The following is a 23,588-nucleotide window of genomic DNA, read 5'->3' as shown; positions in this document are numbered from 1 at the left end:
TGTGAGGTTTAAAACAAGCATTTTCCACATTTTAAGATGACAACTAACTAACATCAAAGGCCCTGAACTGGGGTTTCATTCATTTCAATTGAATTTTCTTATTTTAAGATTTTGCATAATTTCGTAATAAGATAAATGGAAAACTACAAGTATGAAAACAAAGACAGACTAAATTGCTATAGCTTGTTCCTTTCATTATATTTATTAGGCTAATTTTCCCTTGTTCCAGTGCCAGCTCAGTGGTCTAGTAGTAGAGTGCCTACCCTCAGACATGGAGGTTGTGGGTTCAATCCCTGGCTGGGTCATACCAAAGGCAATAAAAATGGTGTTCTATTGCTCCCTGCTTGACCCTCAGGCTAAGTTATCAAAGCGTAAAAAAAAAAAAAGTATGTATTTTAAGAAAAACATTTCTATTTATTGCAGCATGAAAAAAGTCAACATTACTTGTTTTAAATACTATTTTCAAGACCACTGTGGTTGATATGGGCCTAGTATTATTTTCTTATTTTTCAAAATCTTACAGTTAAATTTAAGTAAAATGTTCTTGTTCTGTTGGCAGATAATTTTGCTTATTTGAAGTAATAATTTTTTCTTAAACAAAAGATCACAAACTCAATTTGCACAATTTAGCCACCAACATCTCAAGCAACCTGTTAATGCTACATATTTGCATTTGGATCCTAACAGAGGAACAGATTTAGTCTCAGAACATGGTGCAGACCTCATATACTCTAATCTGTAGACGGAAAGCAGGTATGTGGACATGGCGAAATCGAGCTTATTAATAAGGGCAGATGCTTCCGGGGACGGGTCCAGGAGATTATTGATGGTCGCCCGCAAATCGTTCAATTCTGCCTGGAGGAGGAAAGATGCTTTAAATATCGCAGTCGCGCAACCAACGTGCTGAAATGAAAAGATTGTTGCTTTCTCAGCACTACCGGTGTGACTGTGTCATTTTTCAAGGCAGAGTTGTACTGCAGTTCTGAGCGAAGGGGCTCTCCACTAGGGAAGGTCAGGAAAGGAGACTTGGTGGCAATTTCGCAAGCACCCTCATACCACTCTTTGGGCCACAGGCCTGCAAAGACAGAGAGTAGATACAAAAACATTACGAGCCATCACTATATTAACTCATTTGCTCCCAAAAACGTATAAATACGTTCCATTTTAAATATCACCATGCTCCCAAAGACGTATTTATACGCTTTTTATGTTTGTTTGTTTTAAATGCTAGAGCGTACAGAAGGCTTCTGACATGAAGCGGTCACTTTAAGCAATGGCAGTTATTACAAAAAATGGCCAGCAGGTGGCAGCAGAGTATAAGAGATCAACCAGGGCCATGTTGCAAAGAGCTATTTTCCCCAGTGTTTTAAACAAGTTTGTCAATAATGATGAATCTTAGCTATATTCTAATGCTAATTGCTGCAAAACGGAAACTGATAGAAATATACTTTTTTTTCCTAACGAAAGAAGATACTCTAATCTTTCTTTTGGTAGGTTCCATGTTCTTAAAGCAATAGAACACAATATTCTGTGGGCCTTGCAAAAGCAGTCAAAATCCAGTAATACATCTGGGAGTAAAGGGGGCTGCTTCAGTGAAAATGGCTGGGAGTGAATGAGTTAAATTTAAACCTACTAATAGTCAACGGATACCTTTCAATCTGATGGGATGTATTAAATCAATCAAATGTTTTTACAAATATATTACTGTTATAGTTTTGATTGACTTTCACTTAAAAACATGTTCATCATTGTGGTTAAGTTTATTGTGGTATGCATGTGCACCAAAGTATTCAGCTACTTGAATGCGGCAAAACATTAGAACTGTGCCTCATGAGTCATGCATAAAGTTGCAGTATACTGTAGCTGTTCATCCAACCTGATCCTTCCACAGCAAAACCCATGACCACAGAGTACAGCCAGAAATCTCGAAACAGCTTCTGGAGGCGGGGCTTAGCCTCTTTGATTGGCGGCAGTCGTCTGGTCAACTGTGAAGTAGAAAAAATTTTCATAGTTCAGCTGGGGGGGGGGGGGGGGGGCGTGGGGGGGGGGGGGTGGTGGGTGGTGGTCCAAACCACATTTGGATAACAAGCTATATCTAAAAGACAATCAAAAATGTAACCAATCCATACAGTGGATCATTATTTTCTAATATATTTTTTAGTGTTGAGACAAGTTTCCACTATTAACAGAAAAGTGGAAACTTGTTAAGAGAAATGTTATTCAGTCACATGCAGGACTTTTGAGTCTGTTTGATCTGGTCTGTTTGTTCAGGAGGAGACCACGTCAAAGTTCAGTTTTGTATCCAATTCACCGCTTGTGCCTCGCAAACACAAAAGCAGCACACAGCGAAGGTAAGGCCGTGGCGAAACATGGAGATGCACTCATATTTGAACTTTTTAACTTGTATTTTTCAGGTTTTCGTTCATTATTGGGGTATTGTGTCTATTTAACAAGTTTTTTTTTTTTATTACATTCTCCTTTTGCTTCCAGTGAAGCCTTCAGGATGCAGTTGATCGTGACATTCGCCTCGGTGGCCTGCCTACTGGTTAGTCCAGTACTGGCCGGTATCAAAGACCTCAGTTCACACTTTAGTCACTCTAACCCGGACCCCAGAGGTTTCCAAGCAAACGGGGCAGGGGATATGGAGGATGTCCCCTTGGAGTTCCACAAAGAAAACACCATCACCAACGACTTGGTGTTTGATGGCTTTGACGACCAAGATTACATTGATTTTGACAAGATCCTGTCTGCAGGCAGTGACGACTACATGTGAGTATTGTTTTAAGACTATATGGGCGCAAAAATATAAAAAATAAACGATTTGCATGCATGTATGGACAAATTTATCGTTTTTCAGTGAAGGGGATGAGATTGACGAGATTGCCACTCCCGCCCCCGACATTGACATATTCGCCGAACCGTCCGACCCCAAGATTCGTCGTGCCAGACTCCTGCGGCTCTTCCACGGTCGTTCCCGCCTCAAACGCCTCAACATTGCAAACGCCCTGTTCGGCTTTAACCTCTATCGAAGTCTCCGCAATGATGTCAACCAGAGTGAGAACATTCTACTCGCACCAGCTGGGATCTCCATCGCCATGGGAATGATGTCTTTAGGAGGTGGACCCGCGACCCAGGAACAGATCTACCAAGTTCTGGGATTCGCCGAATTTGTCAACGCGAGCAGTCACTATGACAACAGCACAGTGCACAAGCTCTTCAGGAAGTTGACACACAGGCTCTTCCGGAGAAATTATGGCTACACGCTGCGCTCCGTGAACGACGTCTACGTAAAGAAGAACGTGTCGGTTAAAGATGCTTTCCGTGCACAGACCAAGGCTTATTATTTCGCAGAGCCGCAGTCGGTGGACTTCAGCGACGCTGCCTTTTTAAAAAAGGCTAACAATCGAATCCTAAAGCTCACTAAGGGACTCATCAAGGAGCCGCTCAAGAGTGTAGACCCGAGTATGGTTCTTATGCTGCTCAACTACTTATACTTTAAAGGTGGGTATATACACTAAAAGTGACTTTTCAAGCATGCTTCAATCACATGAAGCGCTGCACAACCATTCACTTTCACTTCCTATTGCTACGAGCAGACGTATCCGCATTGAATCTCTTGTCCTACCAGGAACATGGGAACAGAAATTTCCCAAAGAGATGACCCACTACCGCAACTTCCGAGTGAATGACAAAACGAACGTACGAGTGCCGATGATGACCAACAAGGGGAACTACCTGGCCGCTGCAGACCACGAACTAGACTGTGACATCCTACAGGTGAGTAGCGGGATTCCTCCATTTTGAGAGATGACTACGGAGCCATGCAAAGGCAGATCTGATTAGTGTTGTGCTGGATTTTTCAGCTTCCGTACTCAGGACACATCAGCATGCTCATCGCCTTGCCGAGGAAGATTACAGGTATGAGGAACTTGGAGCAGGAGATCTCGCCCACAGTGGTCAACAAGTGGCTCAAAAACATGACCAACAGGTCAGTAGCGTCCTTCCCCACAAATGAGAAATTGCACAGGATTGTGAGTAGCAGTAGCTCAGTCTTGCACTTGGGAACTGGGTTTAAGGTTCCAGACCAGACAAGAAATATTGCTCAGGGGATGACTTGACATCCAAGCAGTGCCCTTGAGCAAGGCATCGTCATTGTGAGAATTTCTCCTTGAGGAATTAAAGTACAGATGACCGTCTGAATTGTCAACAACTCAGTTGACCTAAATGAAAAATATGTTCGGGTGTTCCGATCAGGCGTGTATGCTGCAAATGATGGGATCGGCCAATACCAATTGCAATACCGACCACATGGATTAGCTGAAGACTGTCAAATCACACAAAAGCTCCACACGGCAACATGTTTGTTTGAGTGTTTAGACCTGAGATATGTAAACATGATTATGTTGTGGTAGCAACTGCTTGGTAGAACTCATTCAAATGGGAAACCCTTGTGGTTGTAGCCCAAGATTTTGGAGCTCTTGGACACAAGCATGTCTATAAGATGCAAATGTATGGACTCCCTGCAGGACCCGTGAGGTGGTGCTACCTCGCTTTAAACTGGAGCAGAACTATGACTTGATTGTAAATCTGAAGGAGATGGGTCTTACTGACTTGTTCCAGGATAGCGCCGACCTTTCTGGAATGACCTCAGATAAGGTTGCCTTGAACTGGGTAAGTTGGCAGAACTCATCAGCAAGTCAAACGAGGCGAGAAGGAACTTTGACTGATGCATGCTTTTTATGAATTCTCATAAAGCTTAAGCACCAGGGAACCATCACGGTGAACGAGGAAGGAACGGAGGCGGCTGCTCTGACCCAGGTGGGCTTCATGCCTCTCTCCTCCCAGATCCGCTTCGTAGTGGACCACCCGTTCCTCTTCCTCATCTACGAGCACCGTACGGACTGCGTTGTGTTCATGGGCCGAGTGGTCAACCCGTCGCAGAGCTAAATTTGAAAAATGCAGTTGAAATTGCTCCATCCAATGTCAAAGTTGGAGGGGGCGGCGGTGGGGGTAGTCATGTGAATGAACACACTTTCTCTGGTGCAAAACAAGAATGTAATAGGGAGAAGTTACCTTAAGAGTGTGTGTGTTTGTTGTGTAACTGAAAATGGGTAGGGTAAGTCGATACATGTTTGTTGTGTCAATGTTTTATCTTTTTTTGCAGTGATTTTTGTGGAGAAATTTCCTTCAAAATTCAATTAAATACAAAAGTAGATATAAATATACACTATTTCATGATTGCCCACTATAATAGAGCAGAAAGTTATATTAAAAGGACAAAATGTGATATTGTATGGTCAATAAGCAACTTCTTATTTGCAAAATGTGTCTTTTAAGAGCAACTTTGAGAGACTCAAAACAGTCAAATCTATTGAAATATATATTTTTGTTGCATCATTAACAGCTGTTTGCACTGCAAATAACGACATCAATATTTGTCGATTGCCTAGTATGCTAGCAAATAGCTTGAATTCACATTCACCAGCAAAGTCAGAAATGTTATTACTTCAAACGGTACCAACTCACCACAGCAATCACTGGGATGAGAACGCCCAGATTCCCAGCGCTACTCGATGACTGTAAAAAGATGACAGAACACCATTTTCATTTTGTATACTGATACTAAAGGTTACGTGGAGCATGCATGCAGATGTGTCCAAACACATACTTTGAGCGCTGGCCCCTTATCTGACGCCCGCTCACTGGCTCGCTTCCCTTCCAGGCCCAGCTGGACAAAAAGTTCCAAAAGGTTCACCATGAGTTCATCCACCAGTTGCTCCCCCTGCAGGTTGGCAGCAATGTTTGCCAAAGCATTTATCACAGCCAGAGAGCAGTGCCTTGAGAGAAAATAGAAACAAGCCGAGCATGACCGACACATTTTTATTATGCAGCGTGTACGGTTTATGAGCGACCTAATAACATTCTGTCTAGGGGTAATTGGGTAGGAGCATGTTATGGCAGAAGTGGCCCAGTGTGCCCTTAGTTTCTACTATAGATAGACCGATTATCGACATCGGCCTTTTTTTTAAAATCTGAAGGCCGATACAGCTGGTATCTCACTGAGCGGTGAATGCTTGCGAACTAAACAAATTTAGGGTTTTCATCAGGATTTGTAAGATGTTCACAGGCAGATAGATTTTGCTTGTCGCAAAGACATTTTGAACATATTCAGACAAATTTTCATTGTCTGTGAAGATCTTTTGAAACCTTTTACAAATTTTGACAAAAAACGCAAATTAGCTATATTCACGTGCATTTGTTGCTCAGTGGGATACAGGAACTTTTCATTTATGGGCCTATTTAAATTTCCACTTCATAAAAAATTATGCTGACACATTTATTAAAAAAAAAGAAGAAGTTAAAATTAAGAAATTGTTGAAATTTTGGAAAACTTTATTTACAGTGGAATACTTTAGGGAACTATTTACTTGCTTATTTTTTAAATGTAGCTTAATGCTGATGACCCTGTAAGTACCCTGCAATTTTTGTTATAATTTTAAAACAAATATAGATTAAAATTAAAAGAAAAAGTACATTTAATTTCTTTTAACTAATATTTTCTCTTTTACGGCAATTAAATATCGGCTTGAAAGATCAGTTATCGTCCTCCTTGACTACTAATAATTGGTATCTGTATCAGCATTGGCCTTGCAAAAGCCATACCGGTCTATCACTAGTTTCTACTGGCAACAGCAGCATTGACACTCACCTATAGCCATGATCTCTGGAGTCTTTAGTAGCCGAGTAAACAACTGAGCTGGCCTTTACGCTGATTTGTTGAAATAGGGTCCAAACTTCCTGGTAGATGTATTGCTATAGCACAGAAAAAAATAAACAATAATTAACACAACATCTTTGCAGTGACATTGCATACTAGGATCATAATATCACCATCGAATGAAAACCTTTCAGTATATCCACAATGTTAGTGGTTTTACATTGTTTTGTTGGTAAAACATAACAACTTGGAGATAAAGAGTACGCAACGTTCTATTTTCACTCAACCTTTTTCCAAAATGAGTCAGAGCCAAGGCTGGTCTTTTAAAAAGAACAAAGCCTTAGAGGAAGCCAGATGGTCATTGAGACTCACATTCCCTGTAATGACCATGCAGCCCAGCTGGTCTATGATGAGTACGTCCAGCTGGGACGGAGGTTGACAGAATTTCTGCTGCAAGATCTGCAGGATGTGCTCCATCACTTTAGGCGTGTCTCTCAGGGCAACGGCGATGTGGCCCAGCGTGCGAATGGTGTGATCTGGGATGAGGTGCGCATCCCTGGCAGGTTTTAAAAGAGCTCACTGTTTTTTAATGTTCCAAATGAAAATCGCATATGACGCCGATATGAATGCCACTCACTTGTCATTCTCCTGCGAAATGTACAAACGATTAGACAGACTGGCAAGAAAAGCCTCCACGATCACGTTGTCCATGGTCAGACCAGCTTTCAGACATCTGGGCAGACAAAGAAGAATCCTCAATGTTTTTAACTACTACTCTAGATAATTTTCTCTTGACAAAGCCGGATCAACTTTTTGTGACTGACCTGCAGATGTTGTCGATGGAAATGTCTCGGAGCTGCTCGTACATGGATTGCTGGTCCTTCCTGCTGGACAGAATGTTGACTGTGGACTGAGAGTGCTCATTGGTCACGTTGATCCTGATTTCTCCAGTGGCTTGATTTAAAAAAAAAAAAATATATACAAAATATATACTTATAAAGTAAGTTAGCAGCCCCTTGATTTCGTGTTAAGTAGGACAAAATACAAATAAAAAAATTTGAAATAGTAATGAATGTCATCATGAATGACAGTACAAGACTTCAGCATATTGTGTAAACTTCAGCTTTACAGGATAAATTCCCCAAGTGCGTTTTGTTTTTTTAGGGTATTAGGGATGGCAAAGAGATATAAAGACCACAGAATCTGCAACTGTTTCTTACTACAATGTTGGAGATTGACACAAATGTATGTCCTGGCTGCTCAGTACAATATGGCTAAAGCAACAATTGAGTTAACGTCAATATTCATCAATCGTATAAAACTGCCACCAATTTAATTGTAATTTTAATATAAAATCGGGATGTATATCAATATCGGGAAATAAAATGTTGTCCATAGAGATTTATTCTGCATGTGAAGTGACTCAACTCCCAAACGCATTCAATAATTTCATGTTCCATGTTCATCATGTGTCAACGTTACAGGTGAAAACACAATTCACTATTAGCAGTTAACTTCTTTTCACACTTCTATGACAGTTAAGATGATCAAAATGCTACTTAGTACATTGCCAGGCTAAAAGTAGTTTTATTTTTCATATGGGACTCAGATGTGCACCAGTAACGTATGTTTGACAAAGTTGGGAGTTGATTAACTGAGTGTGTCGCAGAACACAGCGGGTGATGTATCTTTTGCCACTGGCCAATGAACACTATGTACTAATCAATACTGGATCAGACACAGAACAGGAAATGGCAGTGTTATCTAATCTCTGTGTGTTGCAGTGCTCTACTTGTTCATAGCTGGGTGCAAATTGACCTGCTTTGAAAAATACTCAACCGTTTACTCTGCACTCTAGCGCTTGTGTACCTGTGCTGCACTGGCTGTGGTACTTGTAGAGTTTTATGATGACAGGTGAAGGAACCACCAGGAAGTCCCTAAGAGAAGTTGTAGCAGAGTGAGCCACCACAGGAAACCTCTCACAAAGACGCCCCAGGCCCTGACAATCACAGGAACAACAGTGATTAGAACTAGACAAAGTGCAATTTCTGCTGAAAAGCTGAATGCATGTGTTTATGAAGTAAATTGAAAGATAAATTACTCAAATGTGGTCCAAGCGGGGTTTGAACCCAGGTACTCCGTGGTGGAAGGCAATTGCTCTAAACCATTGAGCTAACGACATGCTCAAAATCATGGCTAATAGGGTAATTATTTTGAAAAGTGTCATCTTATGTTTAAAAGCTAACATGCATTTTATTATTGCAGTGAAATCATAATGAAATTTTTGATATGGTAGTCAGTTGGTAGGTATACTTGTATATCATAATAGCCGTGGATATATTTGCAATGAACAGTGGTAGGTGGGATTCGAACCCACGACCTCCTGGTTACCGGACAATGCACTTTACCAGCTACGCACCTGAGCAGTATCAGACAGGTGGTAATGATGATAAGTTGTATGCATGGAAGTGGGACTTTGAAAATGTTCTGTCTGTCCCATTGAAAATGAATGGGGAAAAGTTGATATTTAACGTTAAATACTGTAAGTAATGTGAAATCAGACGATATATACCTTTGGGAGGCGTGAATTTTTGAAGCAAGTTGAAATATGAACGGTGTAAATCGGAAGTATTGTGCGGGAGTTGTTACATACATAAAAATCATATGTGGGAATGCTTCAGCGGAATTTGTATATTCATTCTAAAAAAATAACGTGGTAGAAGACTGTGCTCTATTCACGTGGCATGTTCTTTGATGACTTCAGCTGTTTTACCTGCAGGCAACAGATGAGCAGGGGCATGTGAGCGATGATGACTTTACTGGAGGTTTTTGACTGCAGCTTCTCGGTCAATTTGCTGCACAAGTTCTCAGCTCCTGTTTAAACAACATGGTTCAAGTCGCACACATTCACCTCAACGCTGGCCACCCGTCCAGGCTAGAAATCGATTACCTTGCTCATCTTTGACGGCCCACACCATGAGGTCCACGCAGGCTGCGTTGGCTTGGCAACGGAGCTTGAGGGGGCTCTGTTCCCCCGGCAACCCCGCCGCGTCATGAAGTACCCGCTGCAGCTCCGATTGGCTGCTGCTAAATTGTTCCAGGACAAAGTCGTGGACTTCCCGCACAAAACACGGCTGTAAGGCTGAGATCCAAAACAAGCGTCACAAAGTCAAGTCGCGTCAAGTATTTCCCTGGCTGAAGGAATAAATATGGATTTAATAAGAAGGAGTGTTTTACCGTTCATGTTGTATAGGGTGTCCCTCAGCATTTTGAACACACACACGTAGAGAGGGTCACTGAAGGTTTTATAATAGAGGTGGATTCCAGGGTTAGACTTCATGACAAACATGAGAGACAAAAACAAAATTAGATATATAACACAACACTTCTTTTTAAAGTTTGAAGTTCATTGCAAATCCCAATTACCCCTGCTACTTCATCCATGGTTGCGTCAAGGGTTTTCAAAAAAGATTCAGAAACAAATGTCTTCACCTGAATGAGGACAAAAGACACAGCCTGATAAGTGATAAGAGCGTTAGGCCAGCATCAGCATTACGGTGGTCACAAACCATGCTGAGGAGCTGCCGGAGCAGATCGACTGGCACCTCAACCTCATTTTCTCCTGCTCCCAGGAAGAGAGGAGACACTGAGAAACTGGAGCTGACTGTGGAAAAATAGTAGTCAGGATCCACCGTGCTGCTGTCTGGGAGGTAGGAACCTAGAGGGTCAAGGAACAAGGACATCGATGAAAGAGCTCACGACCCAGCAGTCAAAATGCAAGATTTATCTCGATACATTTAATAAACTAGTGTTACTACATCTCGCTTGCTCATCTTTGAGATGCTTTGTATTTTCAGCAGTACCTAAGTTTGGTATGTTTTTTGGAAGTTATACCAAATAGCCGGAGGGTAACATTGTGGGGGCACATTTAGGGGTTAACAACTATGCAAGCCTATACCAAAATCCATTCTGTAAAAGTCAAAAGACAAACAACATACTGTGGCATCTACTTAGACGATGAAACGAAGACAAGCAGTGGTCGATCAACAACCTCTTTGGTGTAAAATTAACAGTTAATGTCAGAAAAGAAAAATTGTGTTTCTCTCAAATCATCAGCCCTTTAACCCGCAAACATGCTCACTATGCACAACCCTCTACCCTCCAGTTGAGTCACTTGAATTGGTGTTAGAGTTTAAAAATTTCTGACAGTCTGCGAGGCAATGAAGGTGTCCGGATCTGATTGGATGAAAGAGCCAATGGGTGGTGCCTGTGCAAGTGAATATGATGGGGGAGAGTGACTGAGTGACACCTGAAAAAATACCAATGATGTCATCAATTTAGTCATCTTGACTGACCATCCCTGACTTATAAAAAAAATTAAAAATTAAATAAAAAATAAATGAATGAAAATAATAATAACAATAATAAATAAAAATAATAATAATAATAATTAATAATAATAAAAATAATTAAAATAAAAAATAAAAAATCTGAAGCCAGCATCAATTTCTTGCTATTCATGACCAGGCTCAATCACTATCCCCAGCTCGGTGTAGAATTGCACTTCAACATACTGAGAGCAGTTTTTAATTTTCGGATTATTAATTTTTATGAAAGATGAAAATGTTAGAAATGGCTCTTAGTATGATGGAGTGCAGTTCTACATCACAGAACACTACAACCACAATTATAAACACATTGTTAAAGTAATACTGTACTGTCATTTTCCGCATGTTAGCACCTGTTTTACCTTCAAAGTAATGTGGGCCAGGTGTGGTGGGTGAGCAGGGTGAGTGGCCTCCTGCATCTGCACAAACCTATGACAATGAACCCGTTTTTAAAACCTCAAACTAACAAAACCAAAGTACAAAAATATATTTCATAAAACGGATACCTTTGCAGAGGAGTCAGGGTTGGTCGCAGTGCGACGGCGCAACGTGTCGCTCTGGTACACGGTCAGCAAGGAGTTGGGAATGATGGAGCGGAAGTCATTGAAGGATCGGCGCCGCACGCCTTCGGTTTCCTCTGTGACGCAATTATGAGTCTGAGGCGAGTGTTTGGGGAACAACTTGGACAACAGGGCTTCGTCCGTGATGCTGTAGCGGCCAAACGCTCGCGTCATGCCGAACAAGCTGGGCACGATGTACTTGCACAGGTAGACTATAGATAGGGAGAGACTCTCAGGGGTTCTGAAGGACTGTGACTTTCTAATATGGTGCACGTGTGTGTTAATACCTTTGTCATGATTATCAGGTGTTTGGCACATCTCCTGCAATGACTGCATGACTTCTACGATGGTGTTCAATATCTGCAGAACATCACGACAACCGAGTAATGTTACATATCAACAAAGGATGCACAAAAAGCATGGCCAAGCGTATGATCTTATTTCCCTGAAAAGAGCTAATAATACAAAATAAATATTTTTTTTTAAATGAGAAAAATAGGGACGCCAGGTGATTACTACAGATAGATTAGAAAAAAATATCCCCATAGTTTATCAGTTGTGTTGTGTTGCAGCATGAACCAAATGGAAACATTTTGCTGCAACCTACACCCGCAGAAGTCTCACCTCTTGCCTGTAGTCTAGGTCCCTCTGAGCCACATCTACTAAAAGAGTCACTAAACAGAAGCTGAAGTTTTCGGCAACCGGGAGAAACTCTGGAGAACACATGGCAACACACAAAAAGACACCATTCATTCATTCATGAAAAAAACTGAATGCATTCATAAAGTCAGCAGCAATGTACAGAAACTGGGGACTGCTCTTGACATTGCCTTGCATAAAAAAAAAAGACCAAATATATATTTGTAATGTTTTAAAATACAAATTCAAAGGAATAAGAGATTCCCTTTGAGTATGTCTTGAATTCCCATCGAATACCATGCAAGTGTTGCAACTGAGCAGAACAATGCCCGGAGGAGTAACTATAGCAGGAGTCTGCGTGGGTGTATCTCAATTCTCAACTTCCATAAATGACGCCATCTTGTACATCTTTAGATAGCTGAGTTGAGACTGAATCAAAAGATCTCCATTTTGCCTCACTTGCTTCAAGACAGGATTCATATTATCAACCGTCAATTCCACACAATCGTCATAATCAACTCATCGATTATGCGCAGCCCCCAACACAAACACAAATATCAGCGAGCGTAGCTAAATAATGTATTTAGGTCGTGCGGAAAGTACTGCAATTTTGGGCTATTTTACCAATCCCTGGCTGTGACATTAGAAAATGTGAAAGAAGTGTGAATACTTTCTGGATGCATGGATTGGAGATAAAGGCTGTTGTAGCACTAGAGCATGTCAACAGAATCAATGTGCTTGGCACACGGCTGATATCTTAATCCAAGTGAAACTAAGAGGATTGTCCTTACCCTTTCCTTTCTTTCCCAAGCCTTCTTCAATCCACTGGACATGTGGGAGGCCTCTCAGTAGGCTCAGCAAGTAGGAAACAAGAGTGTCTTTGTGCTGTTTGGTACAAGGCAAATAATTACACACACAAATGCAAACAACTGCACTTTGTTTCAAATAACAAGTGATACATTTTAAGTAAGAAAAACATTGCCGCACAGAAACAAATAACCTATAAAAGGGAATATTTTTTTTAAATAATTAGTCGGAAGATTCCTGAGTTTCAGTGCATGGTGGTTTAGACGCTTACGAGGTCTAATCACAGCCTTAATGAGATCAAAGGTATAATCTTGTCATGGTGATATAAAGTTGGAGGAGTCCCGTGCGCATATGATCACAAGTGCACTAAATCACTAATGATGTAAAGGCACAGCACTACTCAAGCCAGTGCCCACCTGTAAGCCAGATTCCACCAAAAAGACAGCGAGCGCTACGACGGCGTCGATGCGGCGCACGTCGAGAGAGAACAAGCCTCGCGATTCCAATGGACACATACATTGTAGCTTCTGGACCTAAAACGGCACAAAGAAATTGATTATTAGCACATTAATAACAGAATGAGAACTATGAGTGTGCGGAGCCGCAGATATTATTCTCCCAGCATGTATGCATAGCAAATCCTGCTCAGATTTCAGAGACTTTGTCTTTTTTTCATCCATTAGAAGATATTATGACATAATCAGTGTATTTAGCCAGACATGATTTTCTTGTAAAGCGTCACACCAATGCAGGCTATTCATAAGCATAAATTCAATTTGGATCATATGGATGATGTCATTTTTGCTTGATCGACCTGACTCTGACCTGTTGAACACCTAAAACATAGCACGCTGGTATATTGGTTAGCTCATCTGCCTCACAGTTATGAGGTTCCGATTTTGATTGTGGCTCCAGCCTTCCTGTGTGGAGTTCTCCCCGTTTCACCTGGGTTTACTCTGGCTTCCAAAAACATTGCTGTTAGGTTCAACGAAGACTCTATATTAATGTCCATGGGTGTTCGTGTAATTTGTTGTTTTATGTCTAGATATGCTGTATGATCAGCTGTCGACCACATAAAAGTCAGCGGAGATAAGCTCACCTGTGACCCTATGAGGACGGACGCTACAGAAAACGGATGGATGGATAGTTGATAAACTGATAATAAGAAATAATTTGTTGAATATTATTTAAATTTAACTTCACCTGCAGTAATAGTGTATAATGTGCTTGAGAGCAGTCCCAAGCGCCGTATCTAATTTCCCTTAATTGGTCAGAAAAGTATTATTTATTTACTCCAAACAATGTTTCTTTGTTCAACTATCTATGCCAGCGGCTTATAGTGGAAGTGAAAGACTTGTTTTTTTAAATGCTCTTTCATTGGATGGCAGAATTAGGTACACTTGTTTTTTCACAAAACAAGTGTAAAAACGTGAGTCAAATCACGGATTTTGCGAACCCACAACCTTTAACCGTCAATTCATTTTGCCCTTTTTTTCCCCCTCATTACTGTAGCCTTACTAGTAAATTAAATTAGAGTTGCAACACGGTTACCTAAAACCTGTTTGACTGCAGTGCTTATCAACGCGGACTATTTAGTCTCTGCAGTGCAACGCCAAACTAAACAATGACTATCCCCTCAGTAAAATATCGACAAGGCGAAGAGAAGCGAAAAGTCACAGAACATTTCAGACGGAAAACGCCTGTCAAAGTCAAAAGTCAGCCAGCCATCAAAAAAAGAAGCCGCCGCCGTCGCCTCCAGTGCGGAAGCGGACCTCCTTTGCCCTGTTGCTCATGTTTACACGGCCAATTGCAATGATATCGAAACATGTTGCCGTGGCTCACCTTTTCCACCGATGCGGGCTGGTGGGCGGCCAAAGAGCGTGCCAGTGACAAGACTGTGTTGAAATAAAAGCCTCTGTGGCCACCTCCTGTCACCGACATGTTTACCTCCACATCAGGCGAATCTCCGCGGAAGCGGAGGGGAAACAAGCGAGATAGAAAAGAAACGGCCGCTCGCGCTTCTGCAAGCCGCAGTACGGGCAGCCAGGGAGGACAAATTTATCCAACAAAACCTCCATTGATATTATTAAATTAAATTTATACAATTTATTTATGGACTAAATAATACTTGCACAAGTTATGTAATGTCAAATATCATATTTTTGTACCGTTCTCATTATTTTTAATGCGTTTATGTTGCGCAACATTAACATCCGGGTCCGTGAGACTTGACGTCAGGCAGGAAGTGTTGTGTTTTAATTTGAGTCAGCCAGTCAGCTGACCTGGCAAGTTACAGCAGCTAGCGCATCGGGCACAGGTTTGTTATTTTATTGACTGTTATGTATCTTTTGTCATCTTCTGTGTCAGACATAATGTGTCCTAGATGCATATGCGCTGCATTGTTGGTATATTGCCCACTTCTTTCGGCCTGTGGGTGTGGTTGTTGTCTGACAGTTTCCGTTAAACAATTGAGTTTACGTGACGGTTAATTTCCACACAGCGTTGTGATTTGTAACACGAGTTTACACAGAATATTCAATTTGATGTGTAAACTGCCGCAATCTAGCGAATATAACGTCTTGTTTTGTTTTTTTTTATCAGAGAGGATCGCCAATTTTCAAATCAACACGTGTACGTCGATATGTTAATGTTAATCATTCCTGTATTGCGTGCTCTTCCATTTGTTTGTTGAATTTGTATTTTTAGTTGTTTCAAAGGCCTTAACGTTCATTTCAATTGGTAAAGACGATTTGAGGGACTGTTTTGAGTTAAGAACGTGTTCACAGAAGGAACAAATTTGTAAGTCAAAGCACACTGTGGTATTGTTCCTAATATCAGGAAGATGCAGATACATGCCCGTGAAAGAAACTACAGAATCTTGCCAAACAAAGCTGTGTCACGAAACGTCAAAACTGCGATCCAAAGTGTCATGAAAGCTCGAAATTAGGCACCGAGTTGTGAAAAGTGTGCTTGTGTGCCCCTCAGATGGCTTATCCAAAGTCCCACAACCCGTTTGACGATGACGATGAAGAGAGCTTCCGGCCTACAAACCGGGGCTTCGACGGCGACGGCTTCGACGGCGATGGCTTCGACGGCGACAGCGGACTGAGCGACGCGGAGAGGAAGCAGCGCTACCTCCAGCAGGAGGTGATGCGCACAGCGCAGTCCGCGGTGGACAGCAGCTACCGTTCAATCGGCCTCATTTATGACTCTGAGAAGATGGGTGTGGAAACGGCGGAGGTAAATATGTGACGCCAATCGGATTTGTCCGGCACGCTGATGGCTGCATAGTCGTCATTCTCATCTCCATTGTTGTTTGTGTAGGAGCTGATGCGTCAGGGGGAAGTTCTAAAAAGGACGGACAAAATGTTGGACAACATGGATGAGGATCTGAAGACCAGTCAGAAGCACATCAACAGCATCAAGAGTGTTTGGGGCGGCATGGTCAATTACTTCAAGGGCAAACCTGAGCAGACTAAGCCTCCACCAGAGCAGCCCAAGCCCTACGAGGCCAATGACAGGTGAACGCCTGTTGGTTGCCTTAATATAAGAATTATGGAACGTTGAAATTACGGATGTTCCATACATCTTTTTTTCAGACCGATACCAGTACAAGTACGGTACTCAACTCTTGAGTAGTCACAGATAGGATACAAAGTACTACTAGTGATACCAGTAGTACTTTTGATACATAAAATGTCCCCCCCCCCCAAAAAAAAACAATGAGACCAATATTTCCCAATATAGCATTTTTTCCTTAAAATTGCACGTAATTAATGGTAATTTTCTGATCATAAAATGGGCACAAGAAGTAGTACCTTGAAATACAGCCAATATCTGAAATCTGTACTCACCACATCTTTAATGTAAATAATGTGACTATTTTTTAAAATGTTTTATATTAAACAAAACATAATACATCTGTACTACTTAACTCATTCACTGCCATTGACGGCTAAAGACATAAAAAAAATATTTGAACTATTTCTATTAGTTTAACATTTTTTCTCCACTTTTGTTAAGAGTATGAAAACCTAGAAACAATTATTTGTGTACATTTAGAACAGATGTAAAATTTGTGATTAATTGTGGGTTAACTATTGAAGTCATGCAATTAATTACAATTAAATAATTTAATCACTTGATGCGATTTAAAAAATATAATAAAATATTATTAAAAAATTAGGAGCGTCAGGCGATTACAATTTTTAACCGTAATTAATTGCATGACTTCACTAGTTAACTCACGATTAATCACAAATTGTATCTGTTCTAAATGTACCATAACAAAAATTCTAGGTTTCTTGTTAACAAAAGTAAGGGAACATTTTTTTTTAACTAATTGAAATAGTTCAAATGAAATTTTCACGTCTATAGCCGTCAATGGCAGTGAATGAGTTAACATCACAGATGTGGGGCAATTGAAAAATATTATGGTTAAAAAAAATTAGTTGACTCATCACTTCGTTATATTATTTATATTGTTATTGTATAGATTTTTAACAACACATTGAATTTAAAATCAGAAGTTATGGAAAGCAAATATTTTGCTGTACAACTATTGTCTAATTTACATTAAAAAGGGATTTGGGGACAATAAAAAAAAAATGGTTATAGTGAAGGGGAAGAAAATGTTGGTGCCGAATAAATCAATTTAGCGAGACACTTAAGCTGAAATTGAAACGATGTGGCAGGCTTGAGTTTGACGGCCATGTAACTTGTACTCCATTAGTGATTTATAAGTGAGTTAATGCTGCGAACAAAGTTAACAGCACCAGCCCATTCACGTGCATCTCAATAAATGATTACATGGGTTGGAAATGCGATTCATTTCAGTAGTTGATTTGAAAATCATTTCCTTTTTCGTCAGATTACAGAAAGCCTTTGCCACCAGCAGAGGGCAAGAAGACAAGTACCAAGCAAGTCATCCCAACCTAAGAAAGCTGCAGACAGGAGGTGCACTGTGACGGATATCTACCTGACAATACACAAGTTACAATCTCGAGTGTGAGCTGACGTCTGCTTTTTTTTTTTTTTTTTTTTTAAAGGGTTTGGAGCCGAGGCATCGGTAGATGGCAGCTCCTCCGCACATAATGGATATCCTCAGAACAGACACCTTCGACAAGCTCACCAGACCTTGGACAACAATTTAGGTACGGTGTATATTCTCAAAATGTCTACCGTGATCTGCCATTTATCGTGGAAGCTTACATAAAAGTAGAAAATGTATTTATTTACAAATGCATTATAATAATAAAAACATATACTGTAATCACATTGAAACACACTTTTTAAAAACATTGTAATTGTTTTTTCTTCTGTGATTTAATATAATTCCCCCCCAATTTTCAATGTCCTCTGCCCATGTGTTGGTATACAAACACAAGCAATAAATTAATCTGTATTACAATAAACAATATCCCATTTATTATACATAAACGTATAGGCTAGGCTCATGCTAAATATAAAGGTAAATAAACCATGAATTAATAGGACAGACAGTTTATCTACTTCAATTCAATTTGTTTACATACTAAACACTTTAATGCAGTCTGAACCAAAATTCTACCAATTAAATGTGGCATAAACAAACGTCAGTAAGACATAATGAGATTACAACAATAATGCAAACAAATCGTTAGTCTTAGTTATTGCCAAATTGCTGCCTTTACAATCTGCATTCTACTAAATTGCGATTTCAATTTATTGTTCAGTTCTCGTTTCAACTCGCACACACACAAAAAAGTACGGAAGCGTATTGCATTCAACTCCTGTTTTTCTGACAAATTTTGGGGGGGAGCTTTGTTTTTTTGAGTATTTAGTTTTTTCATTTTCTGTTTCTCTGATTATTTTTTTCTGTTTTACTGATTTTTTTTTCTGTCAAAAAACAGGCTGAAAATAATTATTCAGAAAAACAGGAGGAAAAATTACTCAGAAAAACAGGGGGAAAAATATTCAAAAAAACAGGGAAAACATTTACTTATTATTATTAATTAATTTTATTTTTTTTACCTCTGAACTCCAAGTGACTTGTTACAGATTCGCTAATAGCGGAAGCGGACACTTTCCCGCATACCTCCATATGCAATAAGATGGTCATGTTTACTTACTGCCTCTCAAAGGAATGAATGTGTGTTGTGGTTTGTTCTCTAATCTCTGAGGGGGAAAGCCCTTTAAAAAAATATTCAGAAAAACTGAAAAATAATTATTTTATAAAACAGGAAAAAAAATACTCAGAAAAACAGATTTAAAAAAAAAATCATAAAAACAGAGGAAAATATATATTTTTTTAAACAGAAAAAAAATACTCAAAAAACAAACAAAAACATTTGTCAGAAAAAAAGGACTTTTTTTTTTCCAAGTACGCTTTTGTAAAAAAGTTTAAATGAAAAAAATAAAACACAGTAGAATGCGACATCAGCTCAGCTCAAGCTCACTTTGTCTAAATGTACATACGGTCCAGTCAGTTTACTGTCGCATGTTGTTTTTACCTTGTGTAGGTGAAATGGCAGATGGCTTGAGCCGCCTTAAGAACCTTGGGTTGGGTCTGCAGTCGGAGATTGACAGCCAGGATGACTCCATCGATTCTCTGCTCAATAAAGTGGACAAGATGGACACAAAGATCAATAGCACAAACCAGCAGATTAAAAGGCTCAAATGAAACAAACACTTTAGAGTCGTCACTTGATTTTACATCCTGTCACGGTCAAGAATAAATTTGCAGCTTTTTGTTTTGCTTTTTTTTTATGTTAATGTAAGCCCCCCACCCCCTACCCCGCCCATCCTACTATATTTGATTTGTGTGCATTAAAGGGAAGACTCCCATGTTCATATTTGTAAATGGTCTTCTCCATCAGTCTATACACAGCATGTCAATAAATTAGAGTATTGAGTAAAACCGAATTTATTTCAGCAGTTCAAATCAAAAAGTGAAACTCAAAATAGATTTACCACATACACTAAAATATGTCATGATTATTTTTAAAATATGGATATTAAGTTAGTGAAAATCCCAAAATGACCATCTTGAAAAGTTAAGAATATTACATAAAAAAAACATTCAAAGACTTATATATGGAAAGGGCCATCTAAAAGTATTATTGTTGGTAATGTGTAGTAAATGTAGTTTCACTTTTTCACCCTACTGAAATAAATGAACTTTTCTATAATATAATTCATTGAGATGCATTTGTGTTTTCCAACAATATGTACAAAAAACATGCTGCCTTACAATTTTATACATACAGCTGTTGACGTGTTTTATTTCGCCTGTCAAGCATCCAGTATCAGTTTATCCCCAAAAATACTGCGTTTTCTTGTTTTTATTCTTTACTGAGCCTTTTACGCATTGATTGTTTAGATCAGTTTGAATGTTCTAGAATGTTACAGTGTAAAGGATGAGTGACAAATATGAGTGAAATGGAATCATTGAAGTAACATTAAAGTTGTAGGAATATACCATGTTTTTGATTTGATTTTTGTAAACTGGAAACAAATAGAGCAGGAGGTAAACTACCACAAGATGGGGCCATAGCGTAAAAAAATATGCATTAGTGTTGCTAAGGACAAAATTTGCTTTAAACACAAAACCATTGACAACCGGCCAAATAGAAGACAATTTATGCACCAATATTTTTTTATTGTACTGTAATTGTATATTTTGTGTTATGAGTTAAAGAAAAACAGGTACTAAACAATCATATATTTAACTTTCATTATATATTTTTTTATTTATTTATATAAGATTGAATATGTCATTTACAATACATTTTAAAATTACCCAAGTCAAACTACCGATAAATAGTTGCTTATCAATGTTAAAACTTCTGCTCAAGATGACATACCAGCTGGGTTAGCTGCTATGCTAACTGGTCATGAACAAACTTGGCTACATAATGAAAACAAAACGCGAATGACGTTTTCTGATCTTATAAGTGACAAGGTTACTTTGGTTTAAGTGACACATTTCTTTGCTGCTGAACCAAAACAAAAAAAAAGTCAGAAGAGAGGGCTTACTTTATTTAAGTTTATACCCATGGGTAGCGTAAATGGACTATGTGCCACGGAGGAGGCGGGACTTCCGGGTTTTCACCCATCAACTTTTGGGCCGCGTCCCAGTACTTGTGCTTCCACCTTTGTGCCCCTCGATTGCGCTTTCCTGTCGACGGGTGCGAGGCTGCGAGTGTGTAGTGTCTGTCTCTGTGTCCGAAGCATTTCAGATAGCCGAGACGCCCTCCCGCTGATGAGCGGGAGAGCGCAGTTGGGGGGGCGAAGGGGTGGGGGTGCGAGTGTTGGAACGCGGCCAGCGCTGGCCGAAAATGGCGCTGATGTGTAAAACCCGGAAATCGGAAGTGCGTGGCATCTACCCCATAGAGTCAATAACTCCATTTTGCTCCTCCATGTGGCTAAAACGGTTTTATTTAGTAACAAAGATGTGTGTATTTTGAGGGACACAACTTAAGATCAGAATTAATATACTATATACTATATTTGAAACGAAATAAAATTTTACAAGTAGTGTATATATATATATATAAAAAAAAAAAAAGTGATGTAAAACATCCACTACTATTTAATACGTTAAATGGTTGACAAGACGCCATTTTAGGCCTATTTGATATTTTAAATACTGATTAGGTCGCTTTTACCACTGCTATAATTGACCTAATTTATTTTCGTTATTTGCGCATGGATTATTTGAAGTAATATCTATCCACCAACTTTGGAAGGACCCATCTATAAGAAAACACAACAAATGCACATGAAGACAATCATTTACAAACACATGTTGCGTGCGTTGTATACCAGCTGTAGTGCCGTGGACTCGAGTTCAGACCTCATGTCGACGTCTATTCATTATCATTCTTGTGTGCAAGGAGCAGCTGGCAACGAGTGACTGCAAGCCTGTTTAATTACGGTCAAGACTTTGCTAAACACACATAACGAGGGACCGGCTAAAATGAAGGGCCCTGAGCTGAAAGGCATATCAAACATGACTGCCTCTGAAATGAAGTAGATAGTGCAACTTTCCATACACCTTTTTTTTTATATATAGCATTTATGGATGCATGGGTATTGAGATAATTGAAGAATAGATGGCAGATAGAAACAGGGGATGCAAATACAGGTACAGAAGCTGTCCTTGCACATCCACCACCAACAAAAGCAATAAACGGAAGTCACCCCCTGAATGCATTCCCTTCACGCCGCACGCGGGGTCGAGTGGGCTTTGAACAGCTGTCTTGTCAAAAGCAAACAGTGGGTCGCCTGTGACAAAGGCCGCTGGTACTGGAATGCCCCCCTTTCACCGCTCCTAATCCCAGAACACACTGCTGTCGGAGTCCATCAGGCACCGGGCCAGAGATGGGCCTTCCTGCCCTTTGGAGGGAGGGTTAGCGGTTAGCTTGGGCAGGGGGGGATGTCAGCGCCGTTGTAAAACGAGAGAAGCGTTGTGCTGACTGAGGGCTGTTGTGTCAGGAGCTGTCAGGTAAAGATTGATAAAGGAGGTGAAGTTCAAGTGGATTAAACGAGACAAAACCTTACGCATGAGTGGAGACAAGCTAATGGCTACTGTTTTCTATGGCCAGTTTTTGGCAGACTTTAATCAGTTACTATGCACGCGAGGACGCTCACTAACAAAAACAAACAAATTGTTTTCTTTTTGGCTGTGATGCACATGACCAAAATCAATAGAAATGAAATAATAAAATGAAAACGTTTTGAAAACTATTCTGAACCAGCGTAATAATAAAAGCTGTTTTGTCTATATCTTTTAACTTTTCATTAAAAACTTTTTTTTTTTTTTTTACAGTTTCATTCTCCAATATTGTACAAGCAAACGACATTCTCTGAGTTCAGGTGACTTATGTTTCCCACACAGCATCACTGCAAAAACTGAAGTCTTAAGTAAGATATAATATAAGTTCTTAAATGTAACCAAAATGTGCTTATTTTGCTTTGACAAGTTATTTGTACTTAAAATAAGATTGTCAGACAAGATAATTGTGCTTATTTTAAGATACTTATTACTTAACTATCTTATTTGATCAAGCAGTCTTGGCATTGTTAGCAGTCAGTTCTATTTATTGCAGCTTGAAATAAGTCAACGGTACATATTTTTAGTCTAATAATACTATTTTGGGTTTCGTATTATTTTCTTATTTTTCAAAATCTCACAGGTAAATTTAAGTCAAATTTTATTGTACTGTTGGCAAATAATTTTGCTTATTTGAAGTAATAATTTCCTTATTTTACCCCAAAAAAATCTTACATTTTCTACTGTCCTTTTTGCAGTGTGATGGTATAAACAAGTTAGTCATTTGACCTGTCGTCATCCCGTGTGACGCCGCGAGCCACAATGCAGCGAACGCAGGGAAATGATATTGACGTCTGCATTCTTCTCTAAACTGCTGCAAGTAAACACCAGTTAAAGTGAGGGATATCATTAACATCACTCAAAACACATTACGACTCACG

At 39.7% G+C, this 23,588-nt stretch overlaps 3 protein-coding genes across 4 annotated transcripts in view; 2 read left to right on the top strand and 1 right to left on the bottom strand.

The window, feature by feature from the left end:
- Positions 1-15,138, bottom strand: part of pi4kab (phosphatidylinositol 4-kinase, catalytic, alpha b) — a 29,857-nt gene extending 14,719 nt beyond the window's left edge. For both annotated transcript variants that reach the window (XM_086077216.1, XM_086077217.1), the window contains exons 1-22: positions 14,955-15,138; positions 13,529-13,645; positions 13,097-13,190; positions 12,291-12,379; positions 11,954-12,026; positions 11,613-11,878; positions 11,469-11,535; positions 10,288-10,436; positions 10,145-10,210; positions 9,956-10,052; positions 9,669-9,860; positions 9,492-9,592; positions 8,588-8,717; positions 7,543-7,672; positions 7,356-7,451; positions 7,091-7,274; positions 6,710-6,813; positions 5,669-5,837; positions 5,527-5,577; positions 1,877-1,985; positions 939-1,075; positions 722-855 (exon numbers count right to left, since the gene is read on the bottom strand). In XM_086077216.1, the coding sequence (XP_085933342.1) occupies positions 722-855; positions 939-1,075; positions 1,877-1,985; positions 5,527-5,577; positions 5,669-5,837; positions 6,710-6,813; positions 7,091-7,274; positions 7,356-7,451; positions 7,543-7,672; positions 8,588-8,717; positions 9,492-9,592; positions 9,669-9,860; positions 9,956-10,052; positions 10,145-10,210; positions 10,288-10,436; positions 11,469-11,535; positions 11,613-11,878; positions 11,954-12,026; positions 12,291-12,379; positions 13,097-13,190; positions 13,529-13,645; positions 14,955-15,053 (2,654 nt within the window). In that variant the 5' untranslated portion in view covers positions 15,054-15,138. The remainder of the gene's footprint in view (positions 1-721; positions 856-938; positions 1,076-1,876; positions 1,986-5,526; positions 5,578-5,668; positions 5,838-6,709; positions 6,814-7,090; positions 7,275-7,355; positions 7,452-7,542; positions 7,673-8,587; positions 8,718-9,491; positions 9,593-9,668; positions 9,861-9,955; positions 10,053-10,144; positions 10,211-10,287; positions 10,437-11,468; positions 11,536-11,612; positions 11,879-11,953; positions 12,027-12,290; positions 12,380-13,096; positions 13,191-13,528; positions 13,646-14,954) is intronic.
- serpind1 (serpin peptidase inhibitor, clade D (heparin cofactor), member 1) lies at positions 2,185-5,287 on the top strand. Its single transcript, XM_086077218.1, has 7 exons — positions 2,185-2,351; positions 2,491-2,769; positions 2,858-3,501; positions 3,629-3,777; positions 3,864-3,988; positions 4,527-4,671; positions 4,756-5,287. The coding sequence occupies exons 2-7, from the start codon at positions 2,504-2,506 to the stop codon at positions 4,945-4,947; spliced, it is 1,521 nt and encodes a 506-aa protein (XP_085933344.1). The 5' UTR covers positions 2,185-2,351; positions 2,491-2,503; the 3' UTR covers positions 4,948-5,287.
- Positions 15,139-15,280: 142 nt separating the features above from the next.
- Positions 15,281-20,570, top strand: snap29 (synaptosome associated protein 29). The gene is made up of 6 exons (XM_086077219.1): positions 15,281-15,429; positions 16,098-16,352; positions 16,437-16,633; positions 17,983-18,068; positions 18,161-18,265; positions 19,613-20,570. Exons 2-6 carry the CDS (start codon positions 16,098-16,100, stop codon positions 19,771-19,773), a joined length of 804 nt encoding a protein of 267 aa, XP_085933345.1. The 5' UTR covers positions 15,281-15,429; the 3' UTR covers positions 19,774-20,570.
- Positions 20,571-23,588: the final 3,018 nt, after the last annotated feature.

Source organism: Leptonotus elevatus, chromosome 5, assembly GCF_054856555.1.
Source record: "Leptonotus elevatus isolate MCC_2025b chromosome 5, RoL_Lele_1.0, whole genome shotgun sequence".
Classification (NCBI taxonomy): domain Eukaryota; kingdom Metazoa; phylum Chordata; class Actinopteri; order Syngnathiformes; family Syngnathidae; genus Leptonotus; species Leptonotus elevatus.
The sequence above is the reverse complement of the archived record's forward strand: the minus strand, read 5'-3'. Positions and strand labels throughout refer to the sequence as shown.

Excerpts from the sequence above, each read along its gene's own strand:
- serpind1 (XM_086077218.1), top strand. The coding sequence starts at position 2,504 with ATGCAGTTGATCGTGACATTCGCCTCGGTGGCCTGCCTACTGGTTAGT. Across the intron at positions 3,989-4,526 it reads CTCAAAAACATGACCAACAG|GACCCGTGAGGTGGTGCTAC; the intron begins GTCAGTAGCGTC and ends GACTCCCTGCAG. Across the intron at positions 4,672-4,755 it reads ATAAGGTTGCCTTGAACTGG|CTTAAGCACCAGGGAACCAT; the intron begins GTAAGTTGGCAG and ends ATTCTCATAAAG.
- snap29 (XM_086077219.1), top strand. The coding sequence starts at position 16,098 with ATGGCTTATCCAAAGTCCCACAACCCGTTTGACGATGACGATGAAGAG. Across the intron at positions 16,634-17,982 it reads CCCTACGAGGCCAATGACAG|ATTACAGAAAGCCTTTGCCA; the intron begins GTGAACGCCTGT and ends CTTTTTCGTCAG. Across the intron at positions 18,069-18,160 it reads AAGAAAGCTGCAGACAGGAG|GGTTTGGAGCCGAGGCATCG; the intron begins GTGCACTGTGAC and ends TTTTTTTTAAAG.